Source organism: Electrona antarctica (assembly GCF_951216825.1).
Source record: "Electrona antarctica genome assembly, chromosome: 16".
Taxonomy (NCBI): Eukaryota; Metazoa; Chordata; class Actinopteri; order Myctophiformes; family Myctophidae; genus Electrona; species Electrona antarctica.
In genome coordinates, this window is record NC_136797.1 from 27,362,470 (window position 1) to 27,382,576 (window position 20,107).

At 43.8% G+C, this 20,107-nt stretch overlaps 1 protein-coding gene across 1 annotated transcript; it reads right to left on the reverse strand.

Moving 5' to 3' along the window:
• Positions 1-1,837: 1,837 nt before the first annotated feature.
• Positions 1,838-4,200, reverse strand: rx3 (retinal homeobox gene 3; the record flags this gene model as incomplete). The annotated part of the gene is made up of 3 exons (XM_079525282.1): positions 1,838-2,338; positions 3,351-3,562; positions 3,972-4,200. 3 exons carry the CDS (start codon positions 4,198-4,200, stop codon positions 1,838-1,840), a joined length of 942 nt encoding a protein of 313 aa, XP_079381408.1.
• Between the last annotated feature and the right edge of the window lie 15,907 nt (positions 4,201-20,107).

Genomic DNA, 20,107 nt, shown 5'->3' on the forward strand with positions numbered 1-20,107 from the left:
AAATGCCTTTCCATTCCATTCCATGATAAACTGAATGTTCAGATTTTAAAGTTGAACCCACATGTGAATCCAATTTGTACCACTAGAGGGCAGGCAAACACCAAAACTGTTAGCCGTTTCCTCACCCACAAAAGAAACAACCTTTTACCCATTTTGCAACGTCTTAAAAGCTGAATTATATATATTTCAGTCGATAACTCACGAATACATTTAAATCTTAGGCTAGACATGCAAGCGAACCACCATTTTGATTTAGGTAGGCCTACTCTCGTGTGTGTGTGTGTGTGTGTGTGTGTGTGTGTGTGTGTGTGTGTGTGTGTGTGTGTAACAATTAACATACCTGAAACCACAACGTCATCTGGCTGTCCCTCATGGCCTTGTATATCTGCATGCTATTGGCATATTCGTGGGCGTTATGTTAGGCTACGCAATGTACGCACACTAGTACTGTTGTATTCTGCACACTCGATAACACCATGCTGCTGGCCCATACAGAGGGGGGCGGGGCCTAATAATAATAATAATATAAAAGGTGGAATTTTACCTATGACGAAAATAAGTTAAACGTTGTCATGTACTTGTATGGTTGCGCCACTATAAGTGCTGTATCCACGTTCTTTTCTTTTCTTTTCTTTTCAGTTATTTTCCTTTCCTTTCCTTTCCTTTCTTTTCTTTTTACAGTGCAGGGTGAATCCGTGTATGCTACACGGTTTAGGGTGTGTGGCTGCCTGTGACATTACTAGCCTACTAGCTACTTCATTTGGTCTTTGTTTAGGTAGGCAGCGTAGGCTAAATTAAATACCATACAATATGGTATTTCATTATTAATCAGCCCCATATTTGGTATTTTATTGGTATTTTATGTAGAATCTAATCTATCTTCATAAAATATTTTCTTTTCACATCATTCACATTGCTTTAGCTGTAGGCTAATAGTAGATATCTTTGAAAGTAGCCTACATCTGTATATTGAATGAGCAAAAATGTATAATAACATAAAAAAATTAAAAACACAGCAAAATCCATAGTGCTAATTTAGATCGTAGCCTATTAGACTTTAGAAGACTTAATTTAACTCTGTATATTCCAGTATACATTTAATCTGGACTCTTTTTCGGTAAATCTTTACACTTTCAGGGTTACAGACAGTTTACAGACTTTTGAAAGATGTTGCTTTACTAACATGTCAGAAATGAAACAAAATGAACACACAGCAGATTTTAGAGTGGTCTTCCAAAACGGAATGGCCATTGAGTGTCCTCCCTGTCAGAGCAGTATCCTTCCAACATGCAACAGGTGCATTATTATGCTCACTGTCCACATCCACACAGACAAGTATACTGGGCATGCAGTACAGACAGAGCGGGTGGTGAAGAAAGCACAACAACGCCTCTTTACTTCCTGAGAGGACTCAAGAAAGCTGGCATGGGCCCCAAAGTCCTATAGAGAGCATCCTGACTGGCTGCTTCCCTGCCTGGTATGGCTGCTGCACCGACCTCAACCGCAAAGCAATGCAGAGGGTTGTGCGGACAGCCGAACACATCACCAGATGTGATCTCCCCCCCATCGAAGCCCATGATGATCGTTGTGTCAGTAAAGCACGTGGAATTATGAAGGACCCATAAAAAGCCATCCCAACCATCTTTCTTGCACTCTTTAGTCTATAACTTTGTTTGCTGTGCTTGCTGTGTTTTTGTTGTTTTGAATGTTATCTATGCTGCTGCATTGTCTGAAGGAAGCCACAACACAAATACGTTTTACTCTTACACAAGACATACTAACAATAAAGTAGGCTACAACCTTGAACCTTGAACTTGTAGGACCATTTTAACCATATCTACCAAGTCTTCCCAATATACTGGATGTGCTCTTTAGCCCTCATCCTCAGAGAGGCGATGCTGGAGTTGCGAGTGTCCGTCTCCTCTAGGGCCAACTTGTCCATGAAACCTGAGCCCTGGTATAATGGAGGAGGAGGAGGAAGAGGAGAGCCTAAATGGGACAGATGATGATGGCCTTGTCCCTGCAGGGCAGCAGGGTTGAGAAAGGATGCCGGCGGAAGGGCGGAGTGCATTGACGGAGGAGGAGGAGGAGGAGGTGTGTAGCTGCCTGCAGCAGGATGCAGACCTTGGGAGGAGACCGTGATGAGGCCAGGGAGCGACTGCAGCGAGGTGGAGGTGCAGGTGCTGCTGATGACGGGGCTGCATGTCACCCAGGGCTCCTGCAGGGGGCGCTGGAGGCTCAGCAGGGAGGGCGGTGTGATGTCCGGGAGTCTGATGGAGCTGACCACGTCCAGCTTCTCCTGCCTCCGCCACTTGGCACGTCGGTTCTGGAACCACACCTGCAGAGGAAAGATACATTTAAATTCATATACCTCTCTGCTGTGGGGAAGAAACCAAACCACTTAACTCCAAAATGTTCATTTTACAGGAAATGAAGAAAACCTTATATTTTGAAAACAAAGTAATACTGCCTCATCAAAGTTGTGACTTTATATATTGTCAATTACTTCCATGAGAGGAGGAGAGGAGGTGGAGACTATAGTCATGCTTTTTTAGCTGCAGCAGACGGAGGGTCCAATGGAGTTAAGAGGTTTTGTCCGAAGTGCTTTTTACTATACTTTTCATTGTTTCAGTATTTTCGAAACAACACACATGTAAAGGTTGTTCAATTGCACTGATTTATATATTTTTTTTTAAATCAAACAACAACAGCAAAGACATGCAGTTTGCAGTCTTATTGTAATTTGTATTATATTTTGGCGGCCCCTTTTAAAAATCTATAGGCTACTTAGGGTATGTTAACGTATATGAAACTATCAGCGACCACATGCAGCACCATGTGTAACAAGGAGGTAACACATCATGTATTTGTATGGATTAAAAAGGTTATAGCCTATATATATCCCTATAGGCTATAGTGGTTTTCAACCAGTGGTCCTTGAGGAGGGGGTTCCAGGTGGTCCCCATGCTAAATGATGGAGAGTTGGTATAACCAAATGGACCCTTATATTAGAGCTTTAACTCTTGAGAGTGTAAAATGAAAGGGGTCCATTTGGTTTAATTTTATGCTCTCAAGAGTTCAATTATTGCTAAACGTCTGCAATAGGCCTACTTAATTTACAATAAGTCCACACAATTACAGAATTGATAAAGAATTGATAAACGTTTGCCAATTAACAGCATAGAATTGTGTGGCAACGAACGATAACAAAATATTCTTTAGTTTTGGGTCTGAGATGCTAATCAAATGGTGGTGGTCCGTGGTTCAAATGCAGAATGAATAATGGCCCTTGATATGAAAAAGGTTGAAAACCACTATACCTTTTTCTACAGTTACAGACAGTAGCCTACCTGCACTCGAACCTCGGGCAAGTGCACTTTCAGTGCCAGCTCCTCTCTGCTGTACACGTCCGGATAGTGGGACTTCTCGAAAGCTCTCTCTAGTTGGTGAAGTTGGAAGGTGGTGAATGTCGTCCTGTTCCTCCGCTGTTTCTTCTTTAGGTTAATCTCATCGTCCGACAGTTTACCGTCGCCGTCATGATGCGAGTCAGGGTTGAAGGGACCTTCAGATGCGCAACACACACCTGCTAACACACACAACTATTACGTCAATATATATCTGCTAAGCAGACTCTGCTTAATTTAATAAGCAATATCCAATAATAGACTTATTATTATTATTATTATTAGGCTATTATTAGGCCTATTATTATTATTATTATTATTATTATTATTATTATTATTATTATTATTATTATTATTATTATTATTATTATTATTATTGAAATAATGTATAGGCCTAGTCGTTATTATTTTCCAGAACGAAAAATATGTCGCAATGTTGTGCCATTTAAAGTAGACACAATTTAAAAGTATCAGTCAATGAGAATAGCCTATAGGTCTACATCATTTTTTTGCTATAGGCTGTCATTAAGTCATATAACAATAATTGGATAATTTCGACGAGCCTACCGTCAAAACTTGAGTGATGGTCTTTCTTCGCCGCAGGGGTTATATTCGCATTCCGTTCGGCATCCAATTTTGTCAAAGCTGCCTCTGCCATGGTGGTGTAGGAAGCTGCTTTGTGAAACATGCCGCCCTCTTTAAATCCCAATATTGCTTCAATGCTGTGGAGTCTGTTGGGGTTGACCACCACCGGACTTTGGACGAAACGGCCCGAGGATGACAGGCGCTCAGCCATGATCATTTCAGTCGGTGATGAGGAATACTGAATTGAATAATTGTGCAAAGTGAATTTAGGCTACAGACTGTAGGCCTATACACAATTTAAATTCACGAATGTTCAAAATGTTTCTCAAGAACACAAGTTAAGAAGAATAGAAGAAAAAAAAACGTTTTGAAAACTTTTCAGAACCCAATGAGGAAAGATCGAGCCTCACTGAAAAAAAATACGCAAAAGTAAATCCAAAATAGGCTAATAAAATGACTCAGGCTTAATCGAGATGACACCTTTTGCTTGGAGATGACACATCCTCTGAATGGCTTCATAAAGTAAGCTAGTTCAGACCCCCTCATGAGACAGCCCCCAGGCCTGCTGCTGGCTTAAAGGGGGACGGCGGGTCGTGGTCGACGGTATAAGTAACGTTCTTCCCTGTCGCCGTCGTACGACGAAATATAAACCATGCTTAACTCTCCCCAATATGTCATGACAACTTTGACAAGTGCACTGCACAGACAGCAGCGCTCTCTCTCTCTCTCTCTCTCTCTCTCTCTCTCTCTCTCTCTCTCTCTCTCTCCAGTAAAAACATGCAGACATTAAAATGCAGAAAATGATAGTTTCAGTTGTATATAATATTGCTGTGAGCTTCATGATATTGGTATATATATAGCTCAGTCAATAGGCTAATAATCTATATAGTAATATATGTTTCGCCACTCGCCTGTTCTTGTAAGTCGATTATTAAACATTTTTAAATAAATGTCTGAAGTTTATACTGGTAAATGTTGCCTTTGGCCTAATACATGCAAGCTTTAAAATCAAGCAACTTAAAAACTGTCCGGGGTTCTCTCAAAAGAGTACAACATCAGTTAGCCCATATGCTGCTTCTGTGATTGAATATTTTTCTGCACGAAAAAGTTTTAACCATTTTAAATGTATATTGGGGCTAAATGGCAGGTTATGGCACGTCAAAAAATCACTTTCACCTATAGAAACTCCATTCACACTTTTTATAATTCAGCTTACTGTGGAGACACATGCTGGAACTTTTTACTTTGAAATGTTTTGCAGTTTAGAGTTTAGAGTATTTAACTTAAACGCCCAATGCATTCTCAATGGCAATAGCACAAACTTTGGCGTGCTACTAGTCCTACTAGAAAGGTCAGGGGACCTTAGTATAATTGCCTTATTTGAATCTGAATCCAACATATAAAAAACATATTTGTGATTTTTGTTCGTTTAATTTGCTAGTTTTTCCTTTTTTTGTTCAGAATTGAAAAATGGGAAAACGCTAAACGAAAAATCACAAAAACTGGTCAAGGGACCTTAGTATAAGTATGTTTGTTCAATTTAATCCAGCAAAAAGAAAATTGCTATTGTTTTCCTTTTTTTGTTTAGAATTGAAAAATGGGAAAACACTAAACGAAAAATCACAAAAATGGTGGTGCCTTAGTATAATTCTGTTTGAGTCCAGCAAACAGAAATTTGCAATTTCTTTCCTTTTTTTTGTTCAGATTTGAAAAATGTGAAAACTCGAAGCCAAAACCCAGCTTTTAAAAGCTGCCTCAAAGTTGAGTTTTCAGGAGAAAAAAAGCACGCAAAAAAAAGCTGTTCATTCCAAGCTTCAAAACGAAAAAGCTGGTATACATAGAGATAACATGGGAGCACGAAGCAAGAAGCTGCTTCTAGCTTCCTTGGTGTTAACGCGGCTTAAGTCTGATTATGCCTTTGGTCTTTTTTCTCTACTGATTGTTACCCGTTTCCTTTCTTGTCAGTTAAAATCATCATTCATCATCACTTCCATCTTGTCCATCACCTAACCCTAACCCTAACAATAACCCAGTTGTCTGGTACCAGATTGGTTACCATATGGTACCAGAACAAAACAAACAATAAATAAGTCTTTACTTTCAAGACCGATTTCAGAAGAAGAAAAGCAACACAAAAGGAGTGTGAATTATCTTGAACCAGTGGAGCAGTGTGTTAGAACGCTCCCACATGATCGGGAGATGGTGAGTTCAAATCCCACTCAAGTCTTTACTTTCAAGACCACTTACAGAAGAAGAAAACCAACAAAAAAGCAGTTGAATTGTCTGGAACCAGTGGCGCAGTGTGTTAGGACACTGCCACATGATCGCGAGATGGTGAGTTCAAACCCCACTCAAGTCTTTACTTTCAAGACCGATTTCAGAAGAAGAAAAACCAACGACCTATCAACCAACACATTCAAAGGCATATCAATCCCATTAATCCTTTTTCTTATCAAATTGAAGGCATCCCGGATTTTGTTGAGGGTGGGTTGGGTGTTTCACGGTTTCTCATCAACTCCATGTTAAATCACCCAATTACCCCCCAACGGACACTAGCCATAACCCTAACCCTAACCCTAACCCTAACCCTAACCCTAACCCTAGTTGTCTGGTACCAGATTGGTTACCATATAGTACCAGAACAAAACAAACAAAAAAGCAGTTGAATTGTCTGGAACCAGTGGCGCAGTGTATTATGACACTGCCACATGATCGGTAGATGGTGAGTTCAAACCCCACTCAAGTCTTTACTTTCAAGACCGATTTCAGAAGAAGAAAACCAACAAAAAAGCAGTTGAATTGTCTGGAACCAGTGGCGCAGTGTGTTAGGACGCTGCCAAATGATCGGGAGATGGTGAGTTCAAACCCCACTCAAGTCTTTACTTTCAAGACCGATTTCAGAAGAAGAAAAACAACAAAAAAGCTGTTGAATTGTCTGGAACCAGTGGCGCAGTGTGTTAGGACGCTGCCACATGATCGGGAGATGGTGAGTTCAAACCCCACTCAACTCTTTACTTTCAAGACCGATTTCAGAAGAAGAAAAGCAACACAAAAGTAGTGTGTATTATCTTGAACCAGTGGAGCAGTGTGTTAGAACGCTCCCACATGATCGGGAGATGGTGAGTTCAAATCCCACTCAAGTCTTTACTTTCAAGACCACTTACAGAAGAAGAAAACCAACAAAAAAGCAGTTGAATTGTCTGGAACCAGTGGCGCAGTGTGTTAGGACACTGCCACATGATCGGGAGATGGTGAGTTCAAACCCCACTCAAGTCTTTACTTTCAAGACCGATTTCAGAAGAAGAAAACCAACGACCTATCAACCAACACATTCAAAGGCATATCAATCCCATTAATCCTTTTTCTTATCAAATTGAAGGCATCCCGGATTTTGTTGAGTGTGGGTTGGGTGTTTCACGGTTTCTCATCAACTCCATGTTAAATCACCCAATTACCCCCCAACGGACACTAGCCATAACCCTAACCCTAACCCTAACCCTAACCCTAACCCTAACCCTAACCCTAACCCTAGTTGTCTGGTACCAGATTGGTTACCATATAGTACCAGAACAAAACAAACAAAAAAGCAGTTGAATTGTCTGGAACCAGTGGCGCAGTGTATTATGACACTGCCACATGATCGGGACATGGTGAGTTCAAACCCCACTCAAGTCTTTACTTTCAAGACCGATTTCAGAAGAAGAAAACCAACAAAAAAGCTGTTGAATTGTCTGGAACCAGTGGCGCAGTGTGTTAGGACGCTGCCACATGATCGGGAGATGGTGAGTTCAAACCCCACTCAAGTCTTTACTTTCAAGACCGATTTCAGAAGAAGAAAACCAACGACCTATCAACCAACACATTCAAAGGCATATCAATCCCATTAATCCTTTTTCTTATCAAATTGAAGGCATCCCGGATTTTGTTGAGGGTGGGTTGGGTGTTTCACGGTTTCTCATCAACTCCATGTTAAATCACCCAATTACCCCCCAACGGACACTAGCCATAACCCTAACCCTAACCCTAACCCTAACCCTAACCCTAGTTGTCTGGTACCAGATTGGTTACCATATAGTACCAGAACAAAACAAAAAGCAGTTGAATTGTTTGGAACCAGTGGCGCAGTGTATTATGACACTGCCACATGATCGGGAGATGGTGAGTTCAAACCCCACTCAAGTCTTTACTTTCAAGACCGATTTCAGAAGAAGAAAACCAACAAAAAAGCAGTTGAATTGTCTGGAACCAGTGGCGCAGTGTATTATGACACTGCCACATGATCGGTAGATGGTGAGTTCAAACCCCACTCAAGTCTTTACTTTCAAGACCGATTTCAGAAGAAGAAAACGAACAAAAAAGCTGTTGAATTGTCTGGAACCAGTGGCGCAGTGTGTTAGGACGCTGCCACATGATCGGGAGATGGTGAGTTCAAACCCCACTGAAGTCATTACTTTCAAGACTGATTTCAGAAGAAGAAAACCAACAAAAAAGCAGTGTGAATTGTCTGGACCCAGTGGCTCAGTGTGTTAGGACGCTGCCACATGATCAGGAGATGGTGGGTTCAAACCCCACTCAAGTTCAAACAAAAAAATAAAGGTCCAGGGTGCAATCCCCCCCCAGTCTTTACTGTGACACTTTGCTTTCCACACTGACATCAAGTAGCACAGAAAAACTTAGTTGTAGTAACCATCAGTTAGCTCAGTGTGATGAGAGGCATTCCTTGGGAGCCACAGGTCCAGGGTTCAAATCCCACATTAGGCATAACTGTGACACTTTGCTTTGCACACTGATTTCCTGAAGGACAACTTTAAAGCAGCCCAGAAATTCACCATGATTGTGTGCCGGTAAGTGGCCCAGCGGATAAGTCAGATGATATCCGTAGTATACCTAGTAGAAGTGTGCCGGTTCAAACCCGACATACTCCTAGTAGGCGGTGATGGTTCAAATCACTGACACCTAGAGTAGGAGTGGCCCTGTGGATAAATCAGATGATATCCGTAGAATACCTAGTAGAAGTATGCCAGCCGACATACTCCTACTAGGATGGTGCTAGTTCAAATCACCAACACCTACAGTAAGTAGGAGTGTGTGCAGTTAAGTGGCCTGGTGGATAAATCAGATAATATCCATAGAATACCTAGTAGAAGTCTGCCGGTTCAAACCCGACATAGGATGGTGCTGGTTCAAATCACCATCACCTAGAGTAGGTAGGACCGTGGGCCGTTAATTGGCCCGGTGGTTAAATCAGATAATATCCGTAGAATACCTAGTGGGATGGTGCTGGTTCAAATCACCATCACCTAGAGTAGGTAGGACCGTGTGCCGTTAATTGGCCCGGTGGTTAAATCAGATAATATCCGTAGAATACCTAGTGGGATGGTGCTGGTTCAAATCATCATCACCTAGAGTAGGTAGGACCGTGTGCAGTTAATTGGCCCGGTGGTTAAATCAGATAATATCCGTAGAATACCTAGTGGGATGGTGCTGGTTCAAATCACCATCACCTAGAGTAGGTAGGACCATGTGCCGTTAATTGGCCCGGTGGATAAATCACATAATATCCGTAGAATACCTAGTAGGATGGTGCTGGTTCAAATCACCATCACCTAGAGTAGGTAGGGGGTCAGGTAAGAGTATGTAGGGGCAGAGTAGGTTGAGGTGTAGATAGGGGGAGGGTAGGCGAGCGTTGGTCAGTTAGGTGGAGGAGGAGGGGGTGGCCAGGCAGGGGAAGAGTGGGGGTGGCCAGGCAGGGGAAGAGTAGGTGAGGGGCGCCAGGCAGGGGAAGAGTAGGCGAGGAGGGAGGCCAGGCAGGGGGAGAGTAGGAGAGGAGGGAGGCCAGGCAGGGGGAGAGTAGGAGAGGGGAGAGGCCAGGCAGGGGGAGAGTAGGTGAGGGGGGAGGCCAGGCAGGGGGAGAGTAGGAGAGGGGGAGGCCAGGCAGGGGGAGAGTAGGAGAGGGGGAGGCCAGGCAGGGGGAGAGTAGGAGAGGAGGGAGGCCAGGCAGGGGTAGAGTAGGCAGGGGGGCTCTTCCTATTTTTTTTTTTTAAATAATTTTAGAAAAAATAAAAAAAATATAATAAAATATTTATAATATTTTTATAAAAAGTTTTTTTTTTTAACTTATTTACTAATTATAAAAGAAAAAGTCAGGAAGACCCCTGCCTGGCCTCCCTCCTCACCTACTCTTCCTCTGCCTGGCCTCCCTCCTACTCTCCCCCTGCCTGGCCCACCTCACCTACTCTTCCTCTGCCTGGCCTCCCTCCTCTCCTACTCTCCCCCTGCCTGGCCTCCCTCCTCTCCTACTCTTCCTCTGCCTGGCCTCCCTCCTCTCCTACTCTTCCCCTGCCTGGCCTCCCTCCTCTCCTACTCTCCCCCTGCCTGGCCTCCCTCCTCTCCTACTCTCCCCCTGCCTGGACCCCCTCACCTGCTCTTCCTCTGCCTGGCCTGCCTCCTCTCCTACTCTTCCTCTGCCTGGCCTCCCTCCTCTCCTACTCTCCCCCTGCCTGGCCTCCCTCCTCTCCTACTCTCCCCCTGCCTGGCCTCCCTCCTCTCCTACTCTCCCCCTGCCTGGCCCCCCTTACCTGCTCTTCCTCTGCCTCGCCTCCCTCCACTCCTACTCTCCCCCTGCCTGGCCTCCCTCCTCTCCTACTCTCCCCCTGCCTGGCCCCCCTCGCCTACTCTCCCCTTGCCTGGCCTCCCTCCTCGCCTACTATCCCCCTGCCTGCCACCCCCTCAACTATTCTTCCCCTGCCTGCCCCCACCCCCCTCGCCTACTCCTCCCCTTAACTGACCAACCCTCGCCTACTCTCCCCCTATCTACACCTCAACCTACTCTGCCCCTACATACTCTTACCTGACCACCTACCTACTCTAGGTGATGGTGATTTGAACCAGCACCATCCTACTAGGTATTCTACAGCTATTATCTGATTTATCCACCGGGCCAATTAACGGCACACGGTCCTACCTACTATAGGTGATGGTGATTTGAACGAGCACCATCCCACTAGGTATTCTACGGATATTATCTGATTTAACCACCGGGCCAATTAACGGCACACGGTCCTACCTACTCTAGGTGATGGTGATTTGAACCAGCACCATCCCACTAGGTATTCTACGGATATTATCTGATTTATCCACCGGGCCAATTAACGGCACACGGTCCTACCTACTAGGTGATGGTGATTTGAACCAGCACCATCCTATGTCGGGTTTGAACCGGCAGACTTCTACTAGGTATTCTATGGATATTATCTGATTTATCCACCAGGCCACTTAACTGCACACACTCCTACTTACTGTAGGTGTTGGTAATTTGAACTAGCACATTCCTACTAGGAGTATGTCGGCCGGCATACTTCTACTAGGTATTCTGCGGATATCATCTGATTTATCCACTGGGCCACTCCTACTCTAGGTGTCAGTGATTTGAACCATCACTGCCTACTAGGAGTATGTCGGGTTTGAACCGGCACACTTCTACTAGGTATACTACGGATATCATCTGACTTATCCGCTGGGCCACTTAACGGCACACAATCATGGTGAATTTCTGGGCTGCTTTAAAATTGTCTTTCTGGAAATCAGTGTGCAAAGCAAAGTGTCACAATTATGACTAATGTGGGATTTGAACCCGGGACCTGTGGCTCCCAAGGACAGCCTCTCATGACACTGAGCTAACTGATGGTTAATACAACACAGCTTTTCTGTGCTACTTGATGTCAGTGTGGAAAGCAAAGTGTCACAGTAAATATTGGGGTGGGATTGCACCCTGGAACTTTATTTTTTTGTTTGAACTTGAGTGGGGTTTGTGGCAGCGTCCTAACACACTGAGCCACTGGGTCCAGACAATTCACAATGCTTTTTTGTTGGTTTTCTTCTTCTGAAATCGGTCTTGAAAGTAAAGACTTGAGTGGGGTTTGAACTCACCATCTCCCGATAATGTGGGAGCGTTCTAACACACTGCGCCACTGGTTCCAGACAATTCACACTGCTTTCTTGTTTGTTTTGTTCTGGTACCATATGGTAACCAATCTGGTAACAGACAAATAGGGTTAGGGTTAGGGCTAGTGTCCGTTGGCGGGTAATTGGGTGATTTAACATGGAGTTGATGAGAAACCGTGAAAAACCCAAACCACCCTCAACAAAATCCGGGATGCCTTCAACTTGATAAGAAAACGGATTAATGGGATTGATATGCCTTTGAATGTGTTGGTTGATAGGTTGTTGGTTTTCTTCTTCTGAAATCGGTCTTGAAAGTAATGACTTGAGTGGGGTTTGAACTCACCATCTCCCGATCATGTGGCAGCATCCTAACACACTGCGCCACTGGTTCCAGACAACTCAACTGCTTTTTTGTTGGTTTTCTTCTTCTGAAATCGGTCTTGAAAGTAAAAACTTGAGTGGGGTTTGAACTCACCATCTCCCGATCATGTGGCAGTGTCCTAAGACACTGCGCCACTGGTTCCAGACAATTCAGCTGCTTTTTTGTTGGTTTTGTTCTGGTACCATATGGTAACCAATCTGGTACCAGACAACTAGGGTTAGGGTTAGGGTTAGGGTTAGGGCTAGTGTCCGTTGGGGGGTAATTGTGTGATTTAACATGGAGTTGATGAGAAACCGTGAAACACCCAACCCACCCTCAACAAAATCCGGGATGCCTTCAACTTGATAAGAAAATGGATTAATGGGATTGATATGCCTTTGAATGTGTTGGTTGATAGGTCGTTGGTTTTCTTCTTCTGAAATCGGTCTTGAAAGTAAAGACTTGAGTGGGGTTTGAACTCACCATCTCCCGATCATGTGGCAGCGTCCTAACACACTGCGCCACTGGTTCCAGACAACTCAACTGCTTTTTTGTTGGTTTTCTTCTTCTGAAATCGGTCTTGAAAGTAAAAACTTGAGTGGGGTTTGAACTCACCATCTCCCGATCATGTGGCAGTGTCCTAAGACACTGCGCCACTGGTTCCAGACAATTCAGCTGCTTTTTTGTTGGTTTTGTTCTGGTACCATATGGTAACCAATCTGGTACCAGACAACTAGGGTTAGGGTTAGGGTTAGGGTTAGGGCTAGTGTCCGTTGGGGGGTAATTGTGTGATTTAACATGGAGTTGATGAGAAACCGTGAAACACCCAACCCACCCTCAACAAAATCCGGGATGCCTTCAACTTGATAAGAAAATGGATTAATGGGATTGATATGCCTTTGAATGTGTTGGTTGATAGGTCGTTGGTTTTCTTCTTCTGAAATCGGTCTTGAAAGTAAAGACTTGAGTGGGGTTTGAACTCACCATCTCCCGATCATGTGGCAGCGTCCTAACACACTGCGCCACTGGTTCCAGACAACTCAACTGCTTTTTTGTTGGTTTTCTTCTTCTGAAATCGGTCTTGAAAGTAAAAACTTGAGTGGGGTTTGAACTCACCATCTCCCGATCATGTGGCAGTGTCCTAAGACACTGCGCCACTGGTTCCAGATAATTCAACTGCTTTTTTGTTCGTTTTGTTCTGGTACCATATGGTAACCAATCTGGTACCAGACAACTAGGGTTAGGGTTAGGGTTAGGGTTAGGGCTAGTGTCCGTTGGGGGGTAATTGTGTGATTTAACATGGAGTTGATGAGAAACCGTGAAACACCCAAGCAACCCTCAACAAAATCCGGGATGCCTTCAACTTGATAAGAAAATGGATTAATGGGATTGATATGCCTTTGAATGTGTTGGTTGATGGGTCGTTGGTTTTCTTCTTCTGAAATCGGTCTTGAAAGTAATGACTTGAGTGGGGTTTGAACTCACCATCTCCCGATCATGTGGCAGCATCCTAACACACTGCGCCACTGGTTCCAGACAACTCAACTGCTTTTTTGTTGGTTTTTCTTCTTCTGAAATCGGTCTTGAAAGTAAAAACTTGAGTGGGGTTTGAACTCACCATCTCCCGATCATGTGGCAGTGTCCTAAGACACTGCGCCACTGGTTCCAGACAATTCAGCTGCTTTTTTGTTGGTTTTGTTCTGGTACCATATGGTAACCAATCTGGTACCAGACAACTAGGGTTAGGGTTAGGGTTAGGGTTAGGGTTAGGGTTAGGGCTAGTGTCCGTTGGGGGGTAATAGTGTGATTTAACATGGAGTTGATGAGAAACCGTGAAACACCCAACCCACCCTCAACAAAATCCGGGATGCCTTCAACTTGATAAGAAAATGGATTAATGGGATTGATATGCCTTTGAATGTGTTGGTTGATTTTCTTCTTCTGAAATCGGTCTTGAAAGTAAAGACTTGAGTGGGGTTTGAACTCACCATCTCCGGATAATGTGGGAGCGTTCTAACACACTGCGCCACTGGTTCCAGACAATTCACACTGCTTTCTTGTTTGTTTTGTTCTGGTACCATATGGTAACCAATCTGGTAACAGACAACTAGGGTTAGGGTTAGGGCTAGTGTCCGTTGGCGGGTAATTGGGTGATTTAACATGGAGTTGATGAGAAACCGTGAAACACCCAACCCACCCTCAACAAAATCCGGGATGCCTTCAACTTGATAGGAAAACGGATTAATAGGATTGATATGACTTTGAATGTGTTGGTTGATAGGTCGTTGGTTTTCTTCTTCTGAAATCAGTCTTGAAAGTAAAGACTTGAGTGGGGTTTGAACTCACCATCTCCCGATCATGTGGCAGCGTCCTAACACACTGCGCCACTGGTTCCAGACAACTCAACTGCTTTTTTGTTGGTTTTCTTCTTCTGAAATCGGTCTTGAAAGTAAAAACTTGAGTGGGGTTTGAACTCACCATCTCCCGATCATGTGGCAGTGTCCTAAGACACTGCGCCACTGGTTCCAGATAATTCAACTGCTTTTTTGTTGGTTTTGTTCTGGTACCATATGGTAACCAATCTGGTACCAGACAACTAGGGTTAGGGTTAGGGTTAGGGTTAGGGTTAGGGCTAGTGTCCGTTGGGGGGTAATTGTGTGATTTAACATGGAGTTGATGAGAAACCGTGAAACACCCAACCCACCCTCAACAAAATCCGGGATGCCTTCAACTTGATAAGAAAATGGCTTAATGGGATTGATATGCCTTTGAATGTGTTGGTTGATATTCTTCTTCTGAAATCGGTCTTGAAAGTAAAGACTTGAGTGGGGTTTGAACTCACCATCTCCCGATAATGTGGGAGCGTTCTAACACACTGCGCCACTGGTTCCAGACAATTCACACTGCTTTCTTGTTTGTTTTGTTCTGGTACCATATGGTAACCAACCTGGTAAAAGACAACTAGGGTTAGGGCTAGGGCTAGTGTCCGTTGGCGGGTAATTGGGTGATTTAACATGGAGTTGATGAGAAACCGTGAAACACCCAACCCACCCTCAACAAAATCCGGGATGCCTTCAACTTGATAGGAAAACGGATTAATGGGATTGATATGCCTTTGAATGTGTTGGTTTTCTTCTTCTGAAATCGGTCTTGAAAGTAAAGACTTGAGTGGGGTTTGAACTCACCATCTCCCGATCATGTGGCAGCTTCCTAACACACTGCGCCACTGGTTCCAGACAAATCAACTGCTTTTTTGTTGGTTTTCTTCTTCTGAAATCGGTCTTGAAAGTAAAGACTTGAGTGGGGTTTGAACTCACCATCTCCCGATCATTTGGCAGCGTCCTAACACACTGCGCCACTGGTTCCAGACAATTCAACTGCTTTTTTGTTGGTTTTCTTATTCTGAAATCGGTCTTGAAAGTAAAGACTTGAGTGGTGTTTGAACTCACCATCTCCCGATAATGTGGGAGCGTTCTAACACACTGCGCCACTGGTTCCAGACAATTCACACTGCTTTCTTGTTTGTTTTGTTCTGGTACCATATGGTAACCAATCTGGTAACAGACAACTAGGGTTAGGGTTAGGGCTAGTGTCCGTTGGCGGGTAATTGGGTGATTTAACATGGAGTTGATGAGAAACCGTGAAACACCCAACCCACCCTCAACAAAATCCGGGATGCCTTCAACTTGATAAGAAAACGGATTAATGGGATTGACATGACTTTGAATGTGTTGGTTGATAGGTCGTTGGTTTTCTTCTTCTGAAATCAGTCTTGAAAGTAAAGACTTGAGTGGGGTTTGAACTCACCATCTCCCGATCATGTGGCAGCGTCCTAACACACTGCGCCACTGGTTCCAGACAATTCAACTGCTTTTTTGTTGGTTTTCTTCTTCTGAAATCGGTCTTGAAAGTAATGACTTAAATGGGGTTTGAACTCACCATCTCCCGATCATGTGGCAGCATCCTAACACACTGCGCCACTGGTTCCAGACAACTCAACTGCTTTTTTGTTGGTTTTCTTCTTCTGAAATCGGTCTTGAAAGTAAAAACTTGAGTGGGGTTTGAACTCACCATCTCCCGATAATGTGGGAGCGTTCTAACACACTGCGCCACTGGTTCCAGACAATTCACACTGCTTTCTTGTTTGTTTTGTTCTGGTACCATATGGTAACCAATCTGGTAACACAACTAGGGTTAGGGCTAGTGTCCGTTGGCGGGTAATTGGGTGATTTAACATGGAGTTGAAACACCCAACCCACCCTCAACAAAATCCGGGATGCCTTCAACTTGATAAGAAAACGGATTAATGGGATTGATATGCCTTTGAATGTGTTGGTTGATAGGTCGTTGGTTTTCTTCTTCTGAAATCGGTCTTGAAAGTAAAGACTTGAGTGGGGTTTGAACTCACCATCTCCCGATCATGTGGCAGTGTCCTAAGACATAATAGAGATGGCACTGGGATTCCCCTCCCATCCAGTGCCGTCACTATGATTTATATAGTGACTATGATTTATATAGTCAGTAACAACTGCCTCTGTTGAAGCGATCTTTTGTATGTTAGCCTTCAGTTAGTAAAGTTGAAAGAATTGAGTCCTGAACACAGAATCACATTCATCAAATGCTTTGAGCGCTGTTTTGTACATTAGTGTAACACCCGGGAATCGAACCCAGGTGCCCCGCACAGAAGGCCAACATCTTAACCACTAAACCAAAGCAGTTGCCTATGGCGCAGGGGAGATATGAGACTTTTGAGGTCATCAGGCTGGGGCTGTGAGCCCCTGCTACAATAGGCTTCAGTTATTACAGCTCTACATGTTCAAATCCCTGTTCGCCTATAGTTTAATGCTGGAGTGTTTCAACTTTACTAACTGAAGGCCAACAAACACAATTACCAGGAGACTTTGGCTGAGCGTGTCTGACTGATGGTGCAATGGTCTAATGATCAGTCTCTCTGTACGGACATTCCATGTTCAAGTCCCATAGCTGCTATATAGCACAATGCTCTAGTACTTTGAACTTTTCAAGGCTCGAATACAAAATAAAAACTCAAAAGCACCAGGAGACATCTGCTGAATGGCCTAAGGTGCCTTGGCTCAATGGCATGGTGTGCTTGATATTGGTTGATTCGGTTCCCTCTGCTACAGACAGTTGGCAGGTTCAAGTCCCATGTCATCAAGGTGCTGGAACGGACCATCGGGAGACGGCGGTGCTCTCTCCCCCTGTTTCCTGATAAGTAACCGTTGGGGCTTATGTCTGAAAGAACCCTGTCCACCTAACATTTTACAGATAAGAATTAGGTCAAACGTTTAAAAATAAAATAGCAATGCATTTTGGCCCATCATCTGACAGAATAGTCTGTGTATTTGCATACTGGGCCCTGATTGGTGGCCCAAAACTTGGTGGGAAAGTCCCTCTTTTATGTCTGGCTTCCAGGCCAGTTGGAAAAGGGCACACTGAGAGCTGGTAAGAGTATGTTAAATTGGACATTTTCATGGTAAAAGTTTAGCTGGACAGGGTTCTTTCAGACATAAGCCCCAACCGTTACATCTCAGGAAACAGGTGGAGAGAGCACCGTCTCCCGATGGTCCTCCAGCACCTTGATGACATGGGACTTGAACCTGCCAACTGTCTGTAGCAGAGGCAACCGATCAAGCGCACCACACCATTGAGCCAAGGCACCTTTGGGCATTCAGCAGACGTCTCCTGGTGCTTTTGAGTTTTTCTTTTTTTATTCGAGCCTTGAAAAGTTCAAGAAAGACTCATCATTAGACCACTGCCCCATCAGTCAGACGCTCTCAGCCAAAGTCTCCTGGTACTTTTGAAGTGATCTTTTGTGTGTTAGGCTTCAGTTAGTAAAGTGAAGATAACACAGAATCATATTAATCAGATGTTTCTTAGCGCTGTTGACGTCTTCTTTTGCATGTTAGTGTAACAGCAGGGAATTGAACCCTGGTCTCCCACGTGGAAAGCCAACATCCTGACCACTGAGACAAGTCAAAGGCAATTGCCTGTGACTCAGGGGACATATTAGAGTGTTGAGGCTACTTCATGGAGCCCACCAGAAGTGTGACCGTGGACCCGGCCTCACAGTGCACGACCTGGACCAGCAGTGCTTGTAATATACACTGTATAGGCTCCAGTAAGGCCTGCCACTAACCCAACATCCGGGGAATCCCTCCCCGGAGTCTCTTTTCGTCCTCCACTTCGCAGTTCCGTGGACCTCTAATATTAACCCCCAACTGACTGCCGAGTGTGACCGTGGACCAGGCTACTTCATGGAGCCCACCAGAAGTGTGACCGTGGACCCGGCCTCACAGTGCATCTCTCTTCTATTCTTTCTTCCTATTCCCCTCTGGCTTTTCTGTATCATTATGTATTTGTCATTTTGCATACAGCCAGCACAGTTCCTCACTGGGTAAAGAGCCTGCCTGGGAATCACAGGTTCACAGGTTCAAGTCCCAGCTCCAACACTGTGTTCCTTGTGATTATGACAAGTCAAATGGCTTCAACAGAGAATTGCTGAGAAAATGTCAACCTAATTTGATTTACAAAGATAATCGTTAGTAATATATAGTATGTAGTTTTAATTCCATCGAAAACCATGAAAAACGACATGTGTCGTCGAAAACCATGGACTATAGTATGTCGGTTTTTCATGATTTTCATCATTTTTTTAATCCTCGAAAATCATGAAAAACAACATACTACTTACTCTAAGAACTCAGCTGGTCATCTATATTTTTACTATATGCCCCCCCACTTTATTGTTTGGAAACCACAGGGAGGACACAATATCCCCACACCCAGTGCTCACGCATCGGTGGGTTCTTTTTCAGTAACTGACACGTATGACTAGCCCACTGTGCCATTGGTATCAGCCAATTTTCACATTGCCTTTTTTTGTTTTGAAGTTCTTCTGGGAATTGGTCTTGAAAGCAAAGACTTGAGTGGGGTTTGAACCCACAACCTCCAGATAACATATCAAGTGTGCTAACTCACTGAGCTACTTGATACTTGCCATGAGACAGTCTTCCTTTACCTTTGAGTAACAATATTGATTACAAAAGAGTAAAAAAAAAAAAGTTGTTTATCTAGACATTTGAATGTTAATGAACCTTCCTGCGAATCAGGAGGCCACAGATTCAAGTTCCAGGTCTGACAGTGTGTCCCTTGTCAAAGTCAAATAGCTTCAACTTAGAATTGCTGAGAAAATGAATCCTAGTACAGTCAACTTAATTTGATCTACAAAGATAATAGTTAGTAATATTTAGTGCGTCAGACTGCAGGGCTGTCTGTCGGACGTGAGCAGCACAGTGCATGCTTTCACGCTCTACCTACATTACAGCTCTGACTAACGCTTCAACTCAGAAATGTGACCTTCAGAAGTTCTCAGATGACACACACAGCCATTATCATGTACATAATGACAACATGGATGAACACAATGCCTGGTGGAGAGACAACTGTTCCAGATAGAAACAAGACGGAATTAAAGGTTTGTGGAAAAGCCTCCATTTATTAATAACATGACATTCCTTTAGACCTTAGTCTAGCCGTTGTATGCATGAGTGTCATTCTACCTTCAGAACATAAAATGATATATACTGTAGTATTTAATGCAATACATTTGTATTGCACATACTTCATTCAGTTATATGCATTCAGTCAGTGTTTATGTACAGTAAGTTTTATGTGATGAAAACAACATATTTCCAAATTATGACCCAGGTCAACTTTTTTTCTTCTTCTTCATGATTATTAGGACATAGGTGGTCAAACATGGTTGGTTGTCTGTAAGACGTAAAACATTAAA